Below are 20,143 nucleotides of genomic sequence, written 5' to 3' on the forward strand. Positions count from 1 at the left end.
GGGTAAATACACATTTTTTTGGTATGCATGATAAAGATTAAATGACAAATGTCAACTTAATTATATTTTTCCTCTAACGTTAAACACTTCTGTGAAACAGCCCAAATAAAGAACGAGCACTTCTCCAATTTTTATATTTTATTGTCATAGTAGTTTGCTTTAATAACATGTGAAGGCGCTCAAGCACACCGCCAGAACGCCATATAAGAGAAACCAAAAGTGGGTAAAAGCAATGGGAGACATGTTCAACTAGGGTTGCAAAAATCCGTTAATTTTCACAAAATTCCCAGGTTTTCCAGAAATCCTGGCTGGAGGATTCCGGATTCCCTGCCTATTCCCCCCTGATTATGAATTTTGGGAAGTTAGTGGATATTTGCAACCCTTTGTACAACCAAGATAATAACAGTTTGGCTTCAACTTGTTAAATTCTCAAACATCTTTTTTTGTAAATAATATATTTTTCTGTATTACAAGCAAATCCTGGTCCTCGTCTGGTTACAGATATAACTGCTGCCATTTTACATTTTCAATGGAAGAAAAAATTAAAATAAAAAAAACTGGAAGAGAAAAAAATTGTGTTTTATGGTCATGAGTAGACCAGAGTAGGGGTGTGAGGGAATGGGTTTGGGGGCAGGGCCCAACCCAAAAATGGCATAGCTGAGCTCTCAATATGAGAAAGCTGACTCGTGTGTACTTGATCTCGTTTTTCATTTGCTTAAAAACAGGTTTCTTTTTCAGAGAAGTTTTTTAAGCTGATCATCGACAGGTCAAGGGGGGGAGAGAAGAGAGGGCCGCGAGCAGAGTTGCCGTCACCGCCGCCTGTGTTCCCATCAATGACCCCTGACCCCACTCTTCACCACCACCCCACCATGGTGCCGGACTGTGACCGGGGACTCCCATGCAACCGCTTCAGTCCCTCTCAGCAACGAGCTTCAGCACCTTACCAATGGCAATGGTCTTACCTGGGGAGAGGACACAGAGACGTAGGTTAACAGCAAAGCCCCTGTCTACTCATGTCCAAATGGGTAGACAGGGGCTCATGTCCAACAGTACTTTTTCACCACGAATGCAACTCAACCACTAACAGACTTTAATCTAGGGCTGGGCAATATGACCAAAATATTCTATCACGGTATATTTTTTTTTTAAAGACGGTATGACTGTTTTTAGTCTTTGAATAATAACATTTGTACATTTGCTTTATGAGTAGTGAGTGATCCTAGGGTGGCAACGCATACATTCTAAGTGATTTCAAAGAATCTTTCCCTATTCTGATGGTTGAATTGAACAGTATAAAACAAAAACAAATGTCAGCACTTATCATTTCTGCATCTCCTGCACTCAATTGCAGTGGTGGGAAAAAGTACCCAATTGTCATACTTGAGCAAAAGTAAAGATACGTTAACTTCTCTAGGGTAGGGGGCAGCATTTTCACGTTTGGATGAAAAGCATACCCAAATTCAACTGCCAGCTACTCATCCCCAGGAGATAAGATATGCATAGTATTAGTAAATTTGGATAGACAACACTGAAGTTTCTAAAACTGTTTGAATCATGTCTGAGTATTTAGCAGGCGAAACCCCGGGGACAAACTATTCAGATTCTTTTTTTTTTTTTTGAAGTCACTGTCTTTTCAATGAGTTTTCATTGGGAAACCAGATTTCTAAGCAAATTTATTGCAGTTCCTACGGCTTCCACTGGATGTCAACAGTCTTGAGAAATAGGTTGAGGTTATTCCTTTGTGTAATGAAGAAATACGGCCATCTTTAAGTCGAGTCACTCCAGGTGTCGTGTTTGATTGAAGTGCATGTCCAAAAGGCATGCTACATTTCGTTTTAATCCTGTATTGAACACAGATCATCCCGCCTTCAATTTTATCGATTAAAAACGTTAAAAAATACCTAAAGTTATATTACAAAAGTAGCTTGAAATTTTTGGGCAAAGTTTACAGGTAACCTTTGAAATATTTTGTCGTCACGTTTGAGCAAGTTGTAACCTGTGTTTTACTGGATCAAACGCGCCAAATAAATGAACATTTTGGATATATATCGACGGAATTAATTGAACAAAAGGACCATTTCTTATGTTTATGGGACATATGAGTGCCAACAACAGAAGCGCGTCAAAGATAAGGCATGAATTATATTTTTATTTCTGCGTTTTGTGTCGCGCCTGCAGGCTTGAAATATGCTTCTCCCTCTTTGTTTACTATTGTGCTATCCTCAGATAATAGCATCGTATGCTTTCGCCGAAAAGCCTATTTGAATTCTGACACGTTGGCTGGATTCACAACCAGTGTAGCTTTAATTTGGTATCTTTCATGTGTGATTTAATGAAAGTTAGATTTTATAGTAATTTAGCGCTCTGCATTTTCTCAGGCTTTTTGCCAAGTGATACAGTAGCGTCTTGCCTAAACTCAGATTTTTGGATATAAATATGAACTTTACTGAACAAAAAATACATGTATTGTGTAACGTGAAGTCCTATGAGTGTCATCTGATGAGGATTATCAAAAGGTAGTGATTAATTTTCTCTATTTCTGCTTTTTGTTACTGCTCTCTTTAGCTGGAAAAATGGCTGTCTTTTTCTGTGACTTGGCTCATACCTAACATAATCGTTTGGTGTGCTTTCGTCGTAAAACCTTTTTGAAATCGGACACTTTGGCTGGATTTACAACAAGTGTAGCTTTAAAATGGTGTAAAATACTTGTATGCTTGAGGAATTTAAATGATGGGATTTCTGTTGTTTTGAATTTGGCGCCCTGCAGTTTCACTGGCTGTTGACGAGGTGGGACGCTACCGTCCCACATACCCTAGAGGGGTAAAGTGAAAATCACCCAGTAAAATACTAGAGTAAAAGTATTTGGTTTTAAATATACTTAAGTATAAAAAGTAAATGTAATTGCTTAAATGTACTTAAGTATCAAAAGTAAAAAATAATTTCAAATTCCTTATTTTAAGCAAATCAGACGGCACCATTTTCTTGCTTACGGATAGCCAGGGGCACACTTCAACACTCACCAATAATTTACAAACAAAGCATTTGTTTTTAGTGAGTCCTCCAGATCAGAGGCAGTACATGACCAGGGATGTTCTCTTGACAAGTGCGTGAATTGGACCATTGTCCTGTCCTGCTAAGCATTCAAAATGTAACGAGTACTTTTACGTGTCAGGGAAAATGTATGGAGTAAAAAGTAAATTATTTTCTTTAGGAATGTAGTGAGGTAAAATTGTCAACAACAAAAAAAATAGTAAAGTACAGATACCAAAAAAAAAAAAAACTTAAGTAGTACTTGAAAGTATTTTTAGTTAAGTAGTGCTTGAAAGTATTTTTAGTTAAGTAGTGCTTGAAAGTATTTTTAGTTAAGTAGTGCTTGAAAGTATTTTTAGTTAAGTAGTACTTGAAAGTATTTTTAGTTAAGTAGTACTTGAAAGTATTTTTAGTTAAGTAGTACTTGAAAGTATTTTTAGTTAAGTAGTACTTGAAAGTATTTTTTAGTTAAGTAGTACTTGAAAGTATTTTTTAGTTAAGTAGTACTTGAAAGTATTTTTAGTTAAGTAGTACTTGAAAGTATTTTTAGTTAAGTAGTACTTGAAAGTATTTTTAGTTAAGTAGTACTTGAAAGTATTTTTAGTTAAGTAGTACTTGAAAGTATTTTTAGTTAAGTAGTACTTGAAAGTATTTTTACACCACTGCTCAATTGAGAATTTCCATACTGCCATGTAGGGCTGCACGACATGGGAAAATAATCAAGGACTTATTTTTAACCAAATGTTGCAATGACCTGCGAATTAGAGTAAAACTGTTTGAATCATGGAAAAATGACTATTCTAATTCTATAGTTAGAATATAATAGTGGGCACTTTGAATATAGTGTTTGAGATGACAACGAATTAAAATACCAGGGAGGAGTTATTGTGACAGGGAAAGAACTAAAGTGTTGATACGTGTTTCCTAGGGAACCCTATAAGCTTTGGCTACATTGCATGTTCTCTCTTAACTACTTCATGTAGCTAACATATTCTTGCTTTGCATATTCCTCTTTGATTTAGAAGATACTGTTGCACAAACATGCTGATTTAAGTCTACACCACCACTGGTATTATCAGGCTGTATTATCTAGCTATGTTTGCTCTTACTCAGTACATTTATTAGCTAGCTAGCTATTAGCATTAGTGGCTAACAATTAGCGTCTCACAAGATTTAGGGCAACTTGCTAAGAAAAGTCAAACTAGCCGTTTGCTGAAGTAAGAAACACACTAATAGTGGATTTATATTAAGAAGCAAAGTGAAAACAGCATTGTTGTCATCAACATTGTTACATGTGCTGCATTGACCATGCAGACTCAACGCAAGTGTCTCCTGGTTGAGGAACATTAAATGCACTCCTTGAGTGACAGGGGGCGTGGCTAGGTCTGTGTGGAAAGTGGCACGAAGAGAAAGAGCGAAGAGAGAGGACTCAAGTAGCGAAGTAACTTATAAAAATGTACGTTACACATTGCGTATCACATTTAACAAACCAAACATTCAAATACCGGTATAGAAGGTAAAGTAAAAACCCAAACCGGTTGATCCCTGCATCAATACCGGTATATCATAAAATACAGTATATCACCCAGCCCTACTTTAACCTTGGTTTCAGTTTGGATTACATTTAAACCATTGTTCCTTCCAGCATGGCCATTTAGGGACTACTAACATTTTACATATACACTTTCATCATTCAACAGACGCTCTTATCCAGAGCGACTTACATAAGTAATCAGGGTTAAGTGCCTTGCTCAAGGGCAAATCGCCATTTTTCAAGTAGACAGCTTGGGGATTCGACCGAGAGACCTTTCCTTTACTGGCTCAATGCTAGGCTACCTGCCGCCTACTAACAGTCCCAGTGATGGCAGAGGCCCGTACCTTCATCCCGTAGGGTGAACCGTCCCATCTGGGGGAAGTCTTTGAAGGTTTCAAGGCAGATGGTTCCGGCGGTGCGCAGACGGGCAATGCACACCTGGTCCTGTTTCACAAAGCGCGGTCGCGTCTTACTTTTCTCTCCCGACTTCTTGTCTACCAGACAGATTAAGGCCTAGATATGGAGCGGAACCATCACAATAACTATACTGGCATGTCTTTAAAACACTATTTGTCGTCAGGTGCAGATCAAAGGGAATACATTGCAGATTCAAAATGAAGATGGTTCCTTCTGTAGGTTATGGCATTATGACAGTATCTTTACCGTAATTTGCACTTCTTCGATGCAGGTGTGGATGTGGAGGACAGCATTGTAACCAGGGCAGATAATGGACTTGTGTTCAATGATGACAATCTGTGAGAACACACAACACAATACTGAGTAAAAACAAACACCAATAAATCCAATATGTTTGCCATTAGGGCGACATTCAGACAGGACTACGGTCCAACTCCAACCGCCTTAGTATCTGTGGTGACTGGCATACCTGGGCGTCAAAGGTGCGTCCAGAGTGGCAGAGGTTCTCAGCGTTACAGAGGATGAAGCCTGGCAGGATCTCCTCCTCCTCGATGCCCTTCAGTCTTAGCTTCAGGTTCTCTCCAGGAGAAGCATCGTCTGTCTCCACGTCATCACTCAGCAGGATCAACACCTCCACTGTGTGCTACAGGGAGGGATGGAAGGAGGAAGGGACACACAGCCATTAACACACTTTCATAATAAGAGATGGAGCGAACACCTTTATGGTAAAAAACAACAACAGAGGGAGATACCGTGTGGCACAGAGTGAAATGGAAAATAGGAGAAAAAAATACCTATGACTAAACAACTCTGGCTTAAGATACTTGCCACCACATTAGCTAGGATTAGCTATAGCTCTAATGCTCTGATGGGCGTTGGATGTTCCATGGAAGGCTGCTGGAGAATGTCTTACCCTGTTTGGCATCATGACAAGCTGCTGTGCTTTACTGATGGACCCTGACTCCAGTTTCCCCAGGATGACAGTACCCATGTCCTATAGGGTGGGGAACAACAGTAGAAAGAGGCCAGATTAAGTAACCCAAGTCAGAAGAAGGTCTTCTCCAGTTGTGTGAGAGGCTTAAAAACTAGTGTGGTTTAATAGGCTTTTTATTACCAGGAAATAGGATGTTACATGTACAGTGTAGCTGCTGATGTGGGCAGTATGAATGACATGGCTCACTACAGTTGTTGACCATCAAAATACTGTCATGTAAAGGACAACCATACCTAAATAAACACTTAAATATAATGAGTTGGTAGCCATATTTATGGCAATAGAATAAAAATATGAAGGTTTCATAATGTGGTCGTCTTCACCTTGTATTTGTCTACGATGGGTAATCTGACTGGTCCGTCGCTCACTCTGTTTAAGTTTGGCAAACTGTCCAGATGTGGAATGAATGGTAACCCCCTGGAAGACAGACAGAGAGGAGATAAACAGGTCAGGACAGTAGCGGCAGGAGAATATTCAATCCATTCACACTGGAACGTTATAGTACCTTTGGTGTGGCTTCGTTAACAGAGAAGGAAGAAGCGTTTCTTACTGGACAAGAACAGATAGTACCTCTCCATTTTGGACTGTTTTCTTCCGTTTCGTACCTAGTGAACACAGCCCAGGAACAGCAGTGTAAAAGCTGGTGATACTCACGTATACCAAGTGCACGACTCAACAGGCTCCTTGAGGTTGGCTCCTGTGAGGCCGGAGCAGGGCATGAAGTGAATGTCTTTCTTGGGGTTGAAGCCAACCTTCTTCAAAAATGGCACTAGTTTTTCCTTGCATTCTTCGTACCTGAGGTTTCAGGTTAAACAACAACAAAAAATGTGGGTTGAGCTGGATTTCAGATGCATGAGAATAAATGTTAAACTCTCGAGCAAATTTTGAAATGTCAATGTATGCATGATTTCCGTTAAGGTTCTACAAAGACCCTACATCAACAAAGGATTCCACCCTAGGCTTTGACCATCCCTATATCATCTTGTCTGTAATGGGTGTTATCATGTTTATGGAAACTGGAGCAAGCACTCATGAGTACCAGTTTCCTGTAGCCTGATGTGATTTCTGTGCTCTAAGTGGTAACTGCGCACCTCTCTAGGCTCCAGTTCACTGTGGGGTCGTCCATTTTGTTGACGAGGATGATCAGATGCTTCACCCCCGCCGTTTTGGCCAACATGGCGTGCTCCCGTGTCTGTCCACCCTTCTCAAAGCCCGTCTCAAACTCTCCCTTCCTGGCTGAGATCACCTAGGCAGGAGAAATACACATTGAAAATCATTCAAGGAACCATGACATTGCTGTGTAGATTTCAAAATAATGTATTTTACGATCAGGTAAACAAATATTTATCATGGTCCCTTCTTAATTTCAAATCGTTATTTTTATAATTTTTATATTTACCATTTCAAGAGAACTTTGTCTCTCAACTGGATATTTTGGTATTTGCAGCCACAAGTTATTTCAGCCCCCCCCCCCCACCTTGAAAAACAGCATGACACTATGGACTCACCAGCACAGCCAGGTCAGCTTGCGACGCTCCTCCGATCATATTGGGCACAAAGCTTTTGTGGCCTGGCGCATCCAGGATGGTAAAGTGCTTTTTCTCAGTTTCAAAGTACGCTCTGCCCACCTCCACAGTCTTCCCCTTGTCTCGCTCCTCCTGGTTAGTGTCCAGAGCCCAGGAGAGGTACCTGGCAGACAGAGGAAGCGAGGGGGTTAAACCCTTGTTACACTGACAGGCTTTAGTCATATACCATATACCTTTTGCAGTAGACCCTGGTAAAAAAGCAGAGTTTAACTCACCAGGTTTCCCTGTTCTTCTCCTTGGCTTCTCTTTCATACTTCTCCAGAGTTCTCTTCTCCACCATGCCTGTTAAATACCTATCAGTGAGGAAGGGGATAACCAGAGGGCGTGATGAAGAGGGGGAAGGAGCAAAGAGTGGAGGGGTGGTGAGAAATGCAACAGGTGTTAAAAGCCCCATTGGACTGAATGAATCATAACCACAACAGAAAGAGAGATACTCACATGATTTGTCCTCCGATGGTAGACTTGCCAGCATCTAGGGAGAGATAAGGGACAACAGGGAGTGGTGAGAGCAGATAAAAATGGCCTGTGCTGTCTAGCCTTGTAACAGGGCCGATTAAATGAAAAATAAATACAAAACATTGCCTGGTTTTCCACTGTTTCCTATTAAGCCAATAGCATCGTTTCCCCTAGATTTGTTTCTTTGACAGATCCCCCAATCAGCAATCCAGGTGTGACAGTGACAACTATACACCATGGATATTATATAGGAATGCCAATAAACATGTTTTATTGGATCAAATGAAACCAAGAAATAACAGAGCAACGCCGAGATGACCCACACACCTAAGTGATAGTAGGTGAAACCACTGCAATAGCCATGAAAAAGAGGAAGAAAGCAGCAGATGTGCCCCCACTCACCAACATGCCCGATGAACACCACGTTCACATGTTCCTTCTTGGGCGCGTCTGGTGGGAGGGCGACCACTTTAGGCATGATTGGCAAGTCTTCCTCCTCCTCTAGGACTTCCTCCTCCAGAATCTCCTCAACAACTATTGGTCCCCCGTCGCCACCAGGCCCTCCTCCTGGTTCTTCCTCATTGGGCCCCACCCCTTTCAGGTCCCATGTCTCCTCTGTGGTCATTTCAGAGTCGCCGTTCTCCACCGGGGCTGACCAGTGACAAACCGAACAGAGCATTAGTGGTGTGGAATAAGTAATCATGATTTATGTTTGAAAATAGATTCCTCTGGTCTCAGGTTTGATGTGAAAAAGCCTACCACCGTAGCAAAGAATTTGGTAAATTAGGTTTCTCTACAAATGTTTTAGTTTAGATAGATAAAACACATGTAATTAGTTTGCCATAATATTTAATATTCAAAGGGGAAAACCTAACTAGGGCTACACTACAGGCTGGCAATGATGCAGAGTACTCATACAGTACAGTTAGAGCATATTAATTAGCCATGAGGGTATTGTTCTACGAAGCTTGTTAATGGTTACTACAGCTAAACTTCTGGCATAAGATTTTACAGCTAAAGCTACAGAATGCCAAATCTACAGAACATTAGAGCTTAAGGTCAGAGTTCATTCCAATAACATTGATACAATTTCCCTTTTGATTTCTAGAAAAAGCCATTTAACACCTGAAATAGTGTAACCATTCAGCACCCTACAGGCTTTAAAGACCGTAGTAGTGAAGACAGACCATGCTGACACTTGGAGAGCATAGCTCATCATTCCAACTATGAGACAGTGAAATCCGTAGTGTTTAATCCTGTTCCTGAGGACCCAAAGCGGTGCACATTTAGTTAACTTAGTACTACACACCTGATTCCACTTAATCAAAGGTTAAATTAGTTGATTAGCAAAATCAGGTGTGCAATGCTAGGGGGAAAAACTAGCATGTCTACCCCTTTGGTTCCCCAGGACCAGGAAACACTTGCAGTAGAATATGGGTTAGAGGTCAGTGAGTGCTCCAAGGCAGCCTGGGCCCGGACCTGTTTGGCTGGACTTCAAGCCTTTCTTCCATCCCGCTCAGTCATAACTTTTAGCCTAATGTAAATTATGTAAGACCTCAACAGTAAGGAAGGCTGAAGTCATTTTGCCAGTCACAGGAAAAGTCAGACTAATTGAATGGAGTGGCTGGGGATCATTCTGGACCCCTCTTCCCAACAGCGAAAGGTTCCAAAGCTTCTGCACATGTCGGATTCTCTACTTTACCCACAGTCTCTGCTCTACTCAAGACGAATGGTGCTCATTCAATAAAGTTAGATCAAAGCTGAATCAATGTCTGCTAGATCACATAATGATAGTCTTCTACATAATATAATAACTAGTATAATGTTCCTAGTTACTCTTGTCCAAAACTCAAAATAAGTGCTTTGATTTAAACTAAACACAAAGGTAGGCTATGCTACAGCTTCTTAACACCATCTGCTCTAAACTTCACTCACTGGCTCGGTTACCATCCAATTGACCACAGGTTCACGCTAACATTCTCAAATCTGTATAAAAACCAACATGCGCATTTCCCCACCAGAGATGTGTTTCCATCAAAGGTACCCGTTGCAGATATAAGGCTGTGCGTGATGAGTGCACATAAAAATACCCTTTGCGGTTCAAGTTAAATGGGTTTCCTTCACATTTTCAACTGATGGGTTTCTCACACAAAAAATGTGCGTTATATAGCGTGTGCCAACTCTGGAATTGGTACGCGCGCTCTAGCCAACAGCGCTATCTGCATGATTTTGGCTAAAGAGCACATATAGCCTACCTGATATTATTATTGACAAAAAAGCGAGATCATTTTAAATTTGTCAAAACGGCATCCAAGCATCGATCATCATGTCACCAGAATAAGACCCTCAATATTTATAGGAAAGGAGCATCAAGCTCATCACCTTGCACTTTCACCACCCTGTGAAGTTCATAACTTATTTCATCTGTAGCCTAATAGGCCTAAACCGCATGCTTTCACAACGAGTCGTAGTGGGAGGACCAAACATGCCATCGACTGACTCCAAGTTTATGATGGTTATTATATCAATATTTGCGCACAAGTGTTTCCACAGACATTTCATATAATTCAGTTAAACCAACAAAAAGATCTCATATTGTCTAGCGTAGTTAGTTTTGTCGACATTTTGAAAGTTCCCCACATTTTACTCCCATCAGGCCTGCCACAATTTTTTATCCGACGTACTTTACTCCCATAAAAAAATGGATGAAAACCTGGTTACTGCTCATAATTTTAGACAACTGCAGGCTACTTCCAAACTGTAGAACTCAAGATCTAAATGAAAATCCCCATGAAACTGATTGAGATCAAATGGTTGGTATATGCAGACGTTTCATCTGTAAAACTTTAATTATACTTCACCATGAGGTTGAGTGCACACTTTGGGGTAAAGTGGAAAATGGAATAGGCAGAGGCTACAAATACAGATTTTCCAGCCCCACCGCCAACTTCTCAAAACGAATGAGACGAATCATGTTCTGCGCATGTTATTTCACACACACGCACAAGTCTCTCTTTACTCAATTCAATGGGCTTTATTGGCATGGGAAACATATGTTAACATTGCCAAAGCAAGTGAAGTGGATAATATACAAAAGTGAAACAAACTATGCTTTACTCACACTTTACTGAACCCTCAACCAATTTGATTGACATGTAGCCCGTCTATCTGCCTCAGTTCTGGAAAGCTGATTGAAACGAACATTCCAAAAATATATATGAAGGCTCTGTCTGTTCTAACAGATATTGCTGTAGCACAAGCAAGATGTAAGTCTGCATTTTGCATTGGCGCAAAACAATCAGTTTTGTGATAATCTTTTGATTTATGCCGACATATTTACTGATAAAGAACTCTGCCTCCCAATAGCCAACGCTGTTGACAAGGGTTCTAACGGTTCACCAAACCCACTTAGGTGGGTATAGCAGTTTTTGGGTCATGGTTCGGTAAAGCGGAAAATGAAATGCCAACAGTTACCAATTCCATTTATGATCATGAGTCATAATACCTGATGAGAGCACAATCAGGAATACCAACACTTTGTATTTTCTTAAATGAAAACACGACTACCCATCAACAACAATAAAATAAAAGTGCAATATGTGTGTAAAATCAATATGTAAACATGACTCAGACATTGTGTAGGCCTATGCTATAATGTTTTCTTACAAAGAAAAATATGCGCACGTGTGACTCGAGTGAGGCGCGTCTGTAGCACAGTAGTTCTTATTACCCACTCCAGGGTAAAGTGATGGGCTGTCACAGTGAAGTAGCTCTGTAGCCCTGGTGGTCCATCCATCTGTAGTAAGTGCAACACAGGGTGCATTGGTCAATTAATTGACAATTTCCTCTTTAGCTTGCTTACATAGAGGGGGGACTAACACCTGTTTGCTGAAACAGGTGCGAGAGGGCAAAGTTCATAACGTGGCTTGAGCACTTTCACGAGGTGATGAAACCCCCTATTCTTCTCAACAAATGAGAATGGGCGCAAATATCTGCAGCTATAAAACATAGCTATCGCTCTTGTAATTTATGTGGCAGAATCAGCTGGAAAGGGTTGCTTGAATGCAGAGGGGAGACAGTTATTGTATTGCATTTCCATCTTGCGCCACTGAGGTGAAGTCGGCTTAAATGTGTCATGTTCGAGGCTTTGGCAGTTGAAAATGCATTTTTGTTGATCAGTGGTGACATACTCTGTTCATTGCCGCTGTAATCTTCTGGGAAGCAAAAAGGTTTCCAAACTGGAGATTTAAACAACGGAGAATCGTCCTGGTTTTTCAAACACACCACCCACAATCGTACAGAACTAGTTCCCGGCTGCGCCTCACAAAAGAACAGATTGAAATGCGCCAAATAAGATTTGAGTTTTGATTACAATGTGCGCATAAGCTCTAGTTGTTAACTTCTTTGATATATGGGGCAGCATTTTCACTTTTGGATGAATTGCGTGCCCATAGTGAACTGCCTCCTACTCTGTCCCAGATGCTAATATATGCATATTATTATTACTATTGGATAGAAAACACTCTGAAGTTTCTAAAACTGTTTGAATGATGTCTGAGTATAACAGAACTCATATGGCAGGCAAAAACATGAGAAAAAAATCCAAACAGGAAGTGAGAATTCTGAGACTGGTCGTTGTTAAAGTCATCGCCTATTCAATTCCCTGTAATATATGGATCTGTTTGCACTTCATACGCCTTCCACTAGATGTCAACAGTCTGTAGAACGTGGAATGAAGCTTATGCTGTGGGACCGGATGGGAGGCGTTTGAGTCAGTGGTCTGGCAGATTGCCAGTTGTTGGTCACGCGCATTCCTCATGATATCGCCATGCGTTTCATTACTTATACAGACATGAAGAAATGCTCCGGTTGGAACGTTATTGGATATAAATGATAACAACATACTGAAGATTGATTCTCTACTAAGTTTGACCAGTTTATTCGACTTGTAATAACTTTTTGAGGTTTACGTCCGCCGTTTGCCTGCATCTGCGCGAGCGTTTGGACACGTGTACTACACATGCTAGCAAAAGTAGCTAATTGGACATAAGTAATGGACATTATCGAACAAAACAACTAGGATTCCTGGCACTGCATTCTGATGGAGATAATCAAAGGTAAGGGAATATTTATGATGTAATTTCGTATTTCTGTTGACTCCAACATGGCGGAGAAATGTTGTTAAATCTGAGCGCCGTCTCAGATTATTGCATGGTGTGCTTTTTACGTAATTTTTTTATTTTTATTATCTGACACAGCGGTTGCATTAAGAACAAGTGTATCTTTAATTCTGTGTAAAACATGCATCTTTCATCAAAGTTTGAGTATTTCTATTATTTGACATGGCTCTCTGCAATTACTCCGGATATTTTGGAGGCATTTCTGAACATGGCGCCAATGTAAACCCAAGATTTGTGGATATAAATATGCACATTATCGAACAAAACAAATGTATTGTGTAACATGATGTCCTACGAGTGTCATCCGATGAAGATTATCAAAGGTTAGTGAGTAATATTATCTCTATTTCTGCTATGTGTGACTACTATCTTTTGCTGGGAAAATGGCTGTGTTTTTCTGTGGCTATGTACTGAGCTAACATAATCGTTTGGTGTGCTTTCCCCGTAAATCCTTTTTGAAAACAGACATGTTGGCTGGATTCACAACATGTGTAGCTTTAATTTGGTGTCTTTCACGAAAAATTTATTTTTTATAGTAATACATTTGAATTTGGCGCGCTACTTTTTTTCCTGGATTTTGGCCAAGTTGGACGTTAACTTCTCTAGGATATGTGGGACGCTAACGGGATAGCCCAATTTTTTTCTTCCCAACTTTGACTTACTTGAGGCATACAACGCAGCACAGGCCTAGCATTTTGATTTGAGTATTTATGTATTCATTCAGGTTCACAGTGCGGAATGAACCAAGGTCCCTGTACCAAACGGCTCAGTACGAATGTTTGTACCGTTACACCCGTATTATTGACTGCCTGTCTGAGTCTTGCTTTGTTGATAGGCTGTATACATACAGCTTGCCTAAATAACAACCCCCCCATGAAAAAGAAATTGCCCGTTGCGTCGTGCTTATGTTCGCTTTGATTACTGTTACAACAGACAAAGAACAGCGTTTCTTCGAACAAGTGGCAGCGGAGTCACGGAGTGAGCAAGCACTGAGCAGTAGCTCAAAGGACTCGGAGGGGAAAGCACCCAGCGGATCCTGCACATGCGCAGAAATCTCTCTTTAGTCCAAAACTTCAGTTTCGCAGAAAATTAGGAACTGCAGCCACTAAATGGAATAAGGCACCAAGTTGCCACACCAGACATCAAGTTTGGTCTTTGTCTGCACCAAAGCGAGCCAGCATCAATCTGTTTATTATGACACAGTACAGCACCCTCACAGAATTCACTGGCATTACAACACACCTTAATTTGTACTTATAATAGAGAGGTTGGGTTCTTGTCTAAATATAATGTAACAAGACATTAGCTAGTCAATTGGCAGTCATCTACACATAATTAGACTAGAAGGGACACACAGCGGTCAAAAATAGATGACATACAGAACGCTTCCATGGCAACAATGAATGTGCACAAAAAATGTATCTAGTACAGCTTCTAGAACACATGTCAGAACTTTGTGACTGCTAATTGAGAAGACTGAGGCCCACAAGCATCAATTAGTGATTCATACCAGTGACAGTTGCTTTGGTGGACGTTGAACAGTGGATTGACTGGATTTACGGAGGACTTTGTTAGAGGCCAGAGGCTGGGCCATAGATTGTGAGGCTAGCTAAGCTATTCATGGATAACGCTGAACAGAGCAAAATGACCACAGGTGTAAAACACACACGTATACATACTAGAGGTCGACCGATTAATCGGAATGGCCGATTTCAAGTTTTCATAACAATCGGAAAACGGTATTTTGGGGCGCCATTTTCTTTTTTACACATTTATTTAATCTTTATTTAACTAGGCAAATCAGTTAACACATTCTTATTTTCAATGACGGCCACGACAGATTTTTTACCTTGTCAACGCGGGGGATCCAATCTTGCAACCTTACAGTTAACTAGTCCAATGCTCTAACACTGATAACATTGCACTACACGAGGAGCCTGCCTGTGCCATGAATGCAGTAAGCTAAGGTAAATTGCTAGCTAGCATTAAACTTCTTATAAAAAACAATCAATCAATGACTGTCATTGCTCCAATATGTACTTAAACATAAACATCAATGCCTTTCTTAAAATCAATACACAAGTATATACACTGCTCAAAAAAATCGAACACTTAAACAACACAATGTAACTCCAAGTCAATCACACTTCTGTGAAATCAAACTGTCCACTTAGGAAGCAACACTGATTGACAATAAATTTCACATGCTGTTGTGCAAATGGAATAGACAAAAGGTGGAAATTATAGGCAATTAGCAAGACACCCCCAATAAAGGAGTGGTTCTGCAGGTGGTGACCACAGACCACTTCTCAGTTCCTATGCTTCCTGGCTGATGTTTTGGTCACTTTTGAATGCTGGTATGCTTTCACTCTAGTGGTAGCATGAGACGGAGTCCACAACCCACACAAGTGGCTCAGGTAGTGCAGATGCTGGAAGTCATTTTGCAGGGCTCTGGCAGTGCTCCTCCTTCCACAAAGCCGGAGGTAGCGGTCCTGCTGCTGGGTTGTTGCCCTCCTACGGCCTCCTCCACATCTCCTGGTGTACTGGCCTGTCTCCTGGTAGCGCCTCCATGCTCTGGACACTACGCTGACAGACACAGCAAACTTTCTTGCCACAGCTCGCATTGATGTGCCATCCTGGATGAGCTGCACTACCTGAGCCACTTGTGTGGGTTGTAGACTCCGTCTCATGCTACCACTAGAGTGAAAGCACCGCCAGCATTCAAAAGTGACCAAAACATCAGCCAGGAAGCATAGGAACTGAGAAGTGGTCTGTGGTCACCACCTGCAGAACCACTACTTTATTGGGGGTGTCTTGCTAATTGCCTATAATTTCCACCCCTTGTCTATTCCATTTGCACAACAGCATGTGAAATGTATTGTCAATCAGTGTTGCTTCCTAAGTGGACAGTTTGATTGCACAGAAGTGTGATTGACTTGGAGTTACATTGTGTTGTTTAAGTGTTCCCTTTATTTTTTTGAGCAGTGTATTTTTAAACCTGCATATTTAGCTAAAAGAAACCCAGGTTAGCAGGCAATATTAACCAGGTGAAATTGTGTCATTTATCTTGCGTTCATTGCACGCAGAGTCAGGGTATATGCAACAGTTTGGGCCGCTGGCTCTTTGCGAACTAATTTGCCAGAATTTTACGTAATTATGACAACATTGAAGGTTGTGCAATGTAACAGGAATATTTAGACTCATGGATGCCACCCGTTAGATAAAATACGGAACGAAATAAACGGTTTGTTTTCGAGGTGATAGTTTCTGGATTAGTCAAAGGTATATGGTTTAGAGAGAAATAGTCGACGCGTTGTAATTCCTGTAATAACTTGCGGCTGAACTTGACAGGGGTTCCTTCGTTATTTTACCGTTCATGTCTTCCATAGAGAATGTCTTGATCTACTTCAAATAAGGTCTGTGTTTCGTGCAGGTTTAAACCGCCTCGACGTTTTGATACCCGTGTAAATCTCACTAGGATAAGGTAACGTTTGTCAACATATTTTCATAAATCCTCTACAAAAAAAATGATCTTCGCTTATATTTAGCCAATATTGATCAGAGTTACCTTGTCCTACACAGTTATAAAATTGGCAAGGTGGTGTAAGCCTACACGAAACACAGACCTTATTTTAAGTGAATATAAAAATATCCTATGGAATAAATGAAGGAACCGCTTTTCAGATTTTGCTAGAAGGTGTCATGGGAATTAAGACTCGCACTTTGGTCGTCAATTCTTACCATGCCCATTATTAAAATAGGATTTCCTGCACATAGAAATGACAGTTTTTGTTTTCAACATTCATCACAGGTAACTTAAACTCTATTTTTATTCAAACAGTTGAGAGTATTTGTCTCCTAAGCAGACTTCAGTATCATTGTCACTTCAGAGCTGTGTGTGTGTGTGTGTGTGTGTGTGTATGTATTATATTAAGTTAAAATAAAAGTGTTCATTGTTCATTCAGTATTGTTGCAGTTGTCATTATTACAAAAATGTGTTTGTGTGTGTGTGTATGATATATATACATTTTTTTTAAAAATATAAATCGACCGATTAATCGGTATCGGCTTTTTTTGTCCTCCAATAATCTGTATCGGTATTGAAAAATCATAATCGGTCGACCTCTAATACATACCTGCAGTTTCTGCGACCTCCATGGTGGCAACAACTGGTTCAACGTCCGCTATAAAAAAAGAGGTAGAGCGTATTCACATTAACACTTCTTCCATCAGACATTTTCATCAAATAAAATTGAAGGTGGGATTGGTGTGAAATCTACCGACCAGCGCACTTCCAGTCTACCACAATGGTCACAACTAATACAGTTCTTATGAGGCCAACAAACTGCAACACCAGTTCCCCCAGTTAACTGCTTCGCAATATGTACTATATAGACAGGTTGGTTGTTTAGCAACAACCAAAGCCTGCGCAACTATGGGGCAAAACATACGGGTTGGCTCAGATTGTTGACAACATGTAAACTATATTTCTTCAACTTTCATTTAAACATTTTTTGCAAAATCAGCACCTGTGATCTCAAATACATTGTTACAGTTCTTGGTTAGCTAGAATTTTTCAGTTAACATGGAATCAGTTAAAACACCTAAACACAAGACATGGTCTCAAGAACAAGATGAAATTGGATGACAGTAGTCACAATTCCCCACATGGCAGTTTCTTGTCATTGTTGGTAGCCATCTGGCCATCCAGAATCACAACATCCGACTTCTGCCCCATTGAAGCGTCAACCACTTGAGACATTGTCAGCTAACCCATCTATACGCAACAACAGCTTGATGTTTACTATACTTTTACTGGCCTGCCATTTTCGTCAAGAGCAGTTGAATATCTTTAGTATAAACACACATTGGTGATGTCCATCAACAGCAGAAAGCCTGTACAGGCGTGTTCGGCAGGTTAACAGGTAAGCTGATGTTAAAGGATAAGAAAACGGCCGTAGGTCAAAAATATCAGACTGGGAAAATAGCTAGATTTGAATCCCCTCATGACTTACAAGTTAGTATTGCCTAACAGAGAATGCATAACCACCACAACCTAAGAGCTTTTCTAGAAAGGATGGTAATTTATGTTTCAAGACGAAGCACCTTACATATTCCCCTCCATATTGGATTTGGCAAAAGACAGAACTGACCAAAACATGCCTCAGCTCATTTTCATTACATCAAAACGTAAAAGAGAAACATCTATGAATGGCTCTGACTAGTTATTTCTGCTTTCTTGGTCTGCTCAAATGGGACACTTTGTTCACAAGTTTGTCTTCCACTTATGGACCGTATGTAAAGCAAGATCGTCCACGTCACACCAATAATGTCAACACTAGTTACCAGTTCCTAAAGTTATCATGTCTTGCCCTTTATAAGGGGCAAGGTTGTACCCGTTCAAATAATTACTAGTTATCTATCTACAGTAGCTAGTTGGGTACATATCTTGAACTCCTAACTTACATTGTGGGAAGGGTATAGACAACAAAAAAAGCACAATTGGCCAATAATGTCTTAGCTAGCCATTTCTGACTACATAGCCCACGTAGACAGTAAAAACAATGTGGGACCGTTTGTCTTACCAACGTTAGGTACACAATTGTCACACGACTGACATAGGATAGGCTAACTAACGTTAAACTTAGTTATGCCAGTAACTAACATTTGGTAAAATGATAACGTTTGCTACTTTACCTAGTTAACTAAAACCTCGAATGTCCAAAACCTCACATATGGTTAATATTAGCTAACGTATGTAACTATAGACACTGTCGGCGACAGTTGGCTAAAAGTAAGCTAAGTTAGCTAACCGGCAACTAGCTAGTAAGTAGTGGTTAGAAACATAACGTTACTATAGTTAGTTAAAACCTACCGAAAATATTACGTACAAACAAGCCATTAACAATCCATCAACTACCGAATACAGCTAACGTTACAGTAACTTAGCTAACTAACAAACTAACGTTCGGATGCTAACTAACTAGCCTAGCTAAATACCGTTAATTTGGTAACTAATGCTTGCCTTTAACGTTAACTAGCTACTTTATGCGGTCTCTGAAGTGTAGACGCATGTGTGTTGTGGAGCTTGTTAGCTAGCAAACTAAGTTAACTTGCTAACAAGCTAGCTAACCATCTAGCCAAACGCAAACGTGAGTGACCACGAACTTACCACCGGAATCAGGATCTTCCGAGGGGCCTTTCTGAAAGAAGGACGGGACAAATTCGACGGCATTTATGTTGGGGACAAACGGTTTGGCATTCACGTTGAGGGCGGCGAATTCGGAATCGAGTTTCCCGTCAACCGGGGCCTCAACATCATCCTCTTGTTCCCAGGAATCAGGGGCAGCGTCTCTCGGGTCCATCGTGGGTCTTTGCTAGATGTTCAGTACTGTGGATAAATACTTGCGTTACGCAGTTGCTGAACTGGCTAGTGTCCGCCCCTATTATTAACAAGTTGTTGAGGTCACCCGATAAAACTAATCAAACTTCCCCTGTCTAATGTCTAATATGTGTTCGATTTACTTGCAATAAAATAGCCGGTTTCTCTCGGTAAAGGGATACGCGAAAGCAAGATTCGACTCAGCACTCCCAGCAAGTCCTCGTGTGCTGCTGACTCTCCCCAACCGATGGGAGCGACAACCAGTTGCATACTGGGAGATGCTGTGCATTGCAAGTGTCGCCGTTATTCGGTAGAACGTAATGGAGGAAGTTAGAAAACTACATTTCCATACACACGGAAAGCACACGTTTTACGTCAACGTTGCTGACCCATCTTGCAGGTTCAAAATTGTTGGGTTCCGATTCGGCAAACGTTGCACGAGACGCTCAAAGGCCAGTCTGAACAGTGAAAATAATTATTTACATAACACACGTATCCCGTTTAAACTTCAATTCCATTACCTCAAATTAACATCTCGCAGAAAAATCTAGGAACTGCATCTGC

General features: G+C 40.7%; 1 protein-coding gene across 3 annotated transcripts; it reads right to left on the reverse strand.

Annotated features, from left to right (window-relative positions):
- Positions 1–120: 120 nt before the first annotated feature.
- On the reverse strand, positions 121–19,879 carry LOC139573680 (eukaryotic peptide chain release factor GTP-binding subunit ERF3A-like). 3 transcript variants are annotated; one of them, XM_071397416.1, is made up of 14 exons: positions 19,370–19,879; positions 17,334–17,381; positions 8,420–8,668; positions 8,000–8,033; positions 7,777–7,854; positions 7,484–7,664; positions 7,067–7,221; positions 6,630–6,770; positions 6,299–6,392; positions 5,895–5,975; positions 5,451–5,624; positions 5,228–5,317; positions 4,909–5,077; positions 121–962 (listed from the first exon to the last, which is right to left on the reverse strand). In XM_071397416.1, exons 1-14 carry the CDS (start codon positions 19,560–19,562, stop codon positions 910–912), a joined length of 1,740 nt encoding a protein of 579 aa, XP_071253517.1. In that variant the 5' UTR covers positions 19,563–19,879; the 3' UTR covers positions 121–909. The 3 variants fall into 3 exon arrangements, with proteins under 3 accessions (XP_071253517.1, XP_071253537.1, XP_071253527.1); XM_071397436.1 differs by lacking the exon at positions 19,370–19,879 and adding an exon at positions 17,482–17,550; XM_071397426.1 differs by lacking the exon at positions 17,334–17,381.
- Between the last annotated feature and the right edge of the window lie 264 nt (positions 19,880–20,143).

Source organism: Salvelinus alpinus, chromosome 1 (assembly GCF_045679555.1).
Source record: "Salvelinus alpinus chromosome 1, SLU_Salpinus.1, whole genome shotgun sequence".
Classification (NCBI taxonomy): domain Eukaryota; kingdom Metazoa; phylum Chordata; class Actinopteri; order Salmoniformes; family Salmonidae; genus Salvelinus; species Salvelinus alpinus.

Excerpts from the sequence above, each read along its gene's own strand:
- LOC139573680 (XM_071397416.1), bottom strand. The coding sequence starts at position 19,562 with ATGGACCCGAGAGACGCTGCCCCTGATTCCTGGGAACAAGAGGATGAT. Across the intron at positions 17,382-19,369 it reads GGAAGATCCTGATTCCGGTG|CGGACGTTGAACCAGTTGTT; the intron begins GTAAGTTCGTGG and ends CTTTTTTTATAG. Across the intron at positions 963-4,908 it reads GTTCACCCTACGGGATGAAG|GTAAGACCATTGCCATTGGT; the intron begins GTACGGGCCTCT and ends TCCTCTCCCCAG.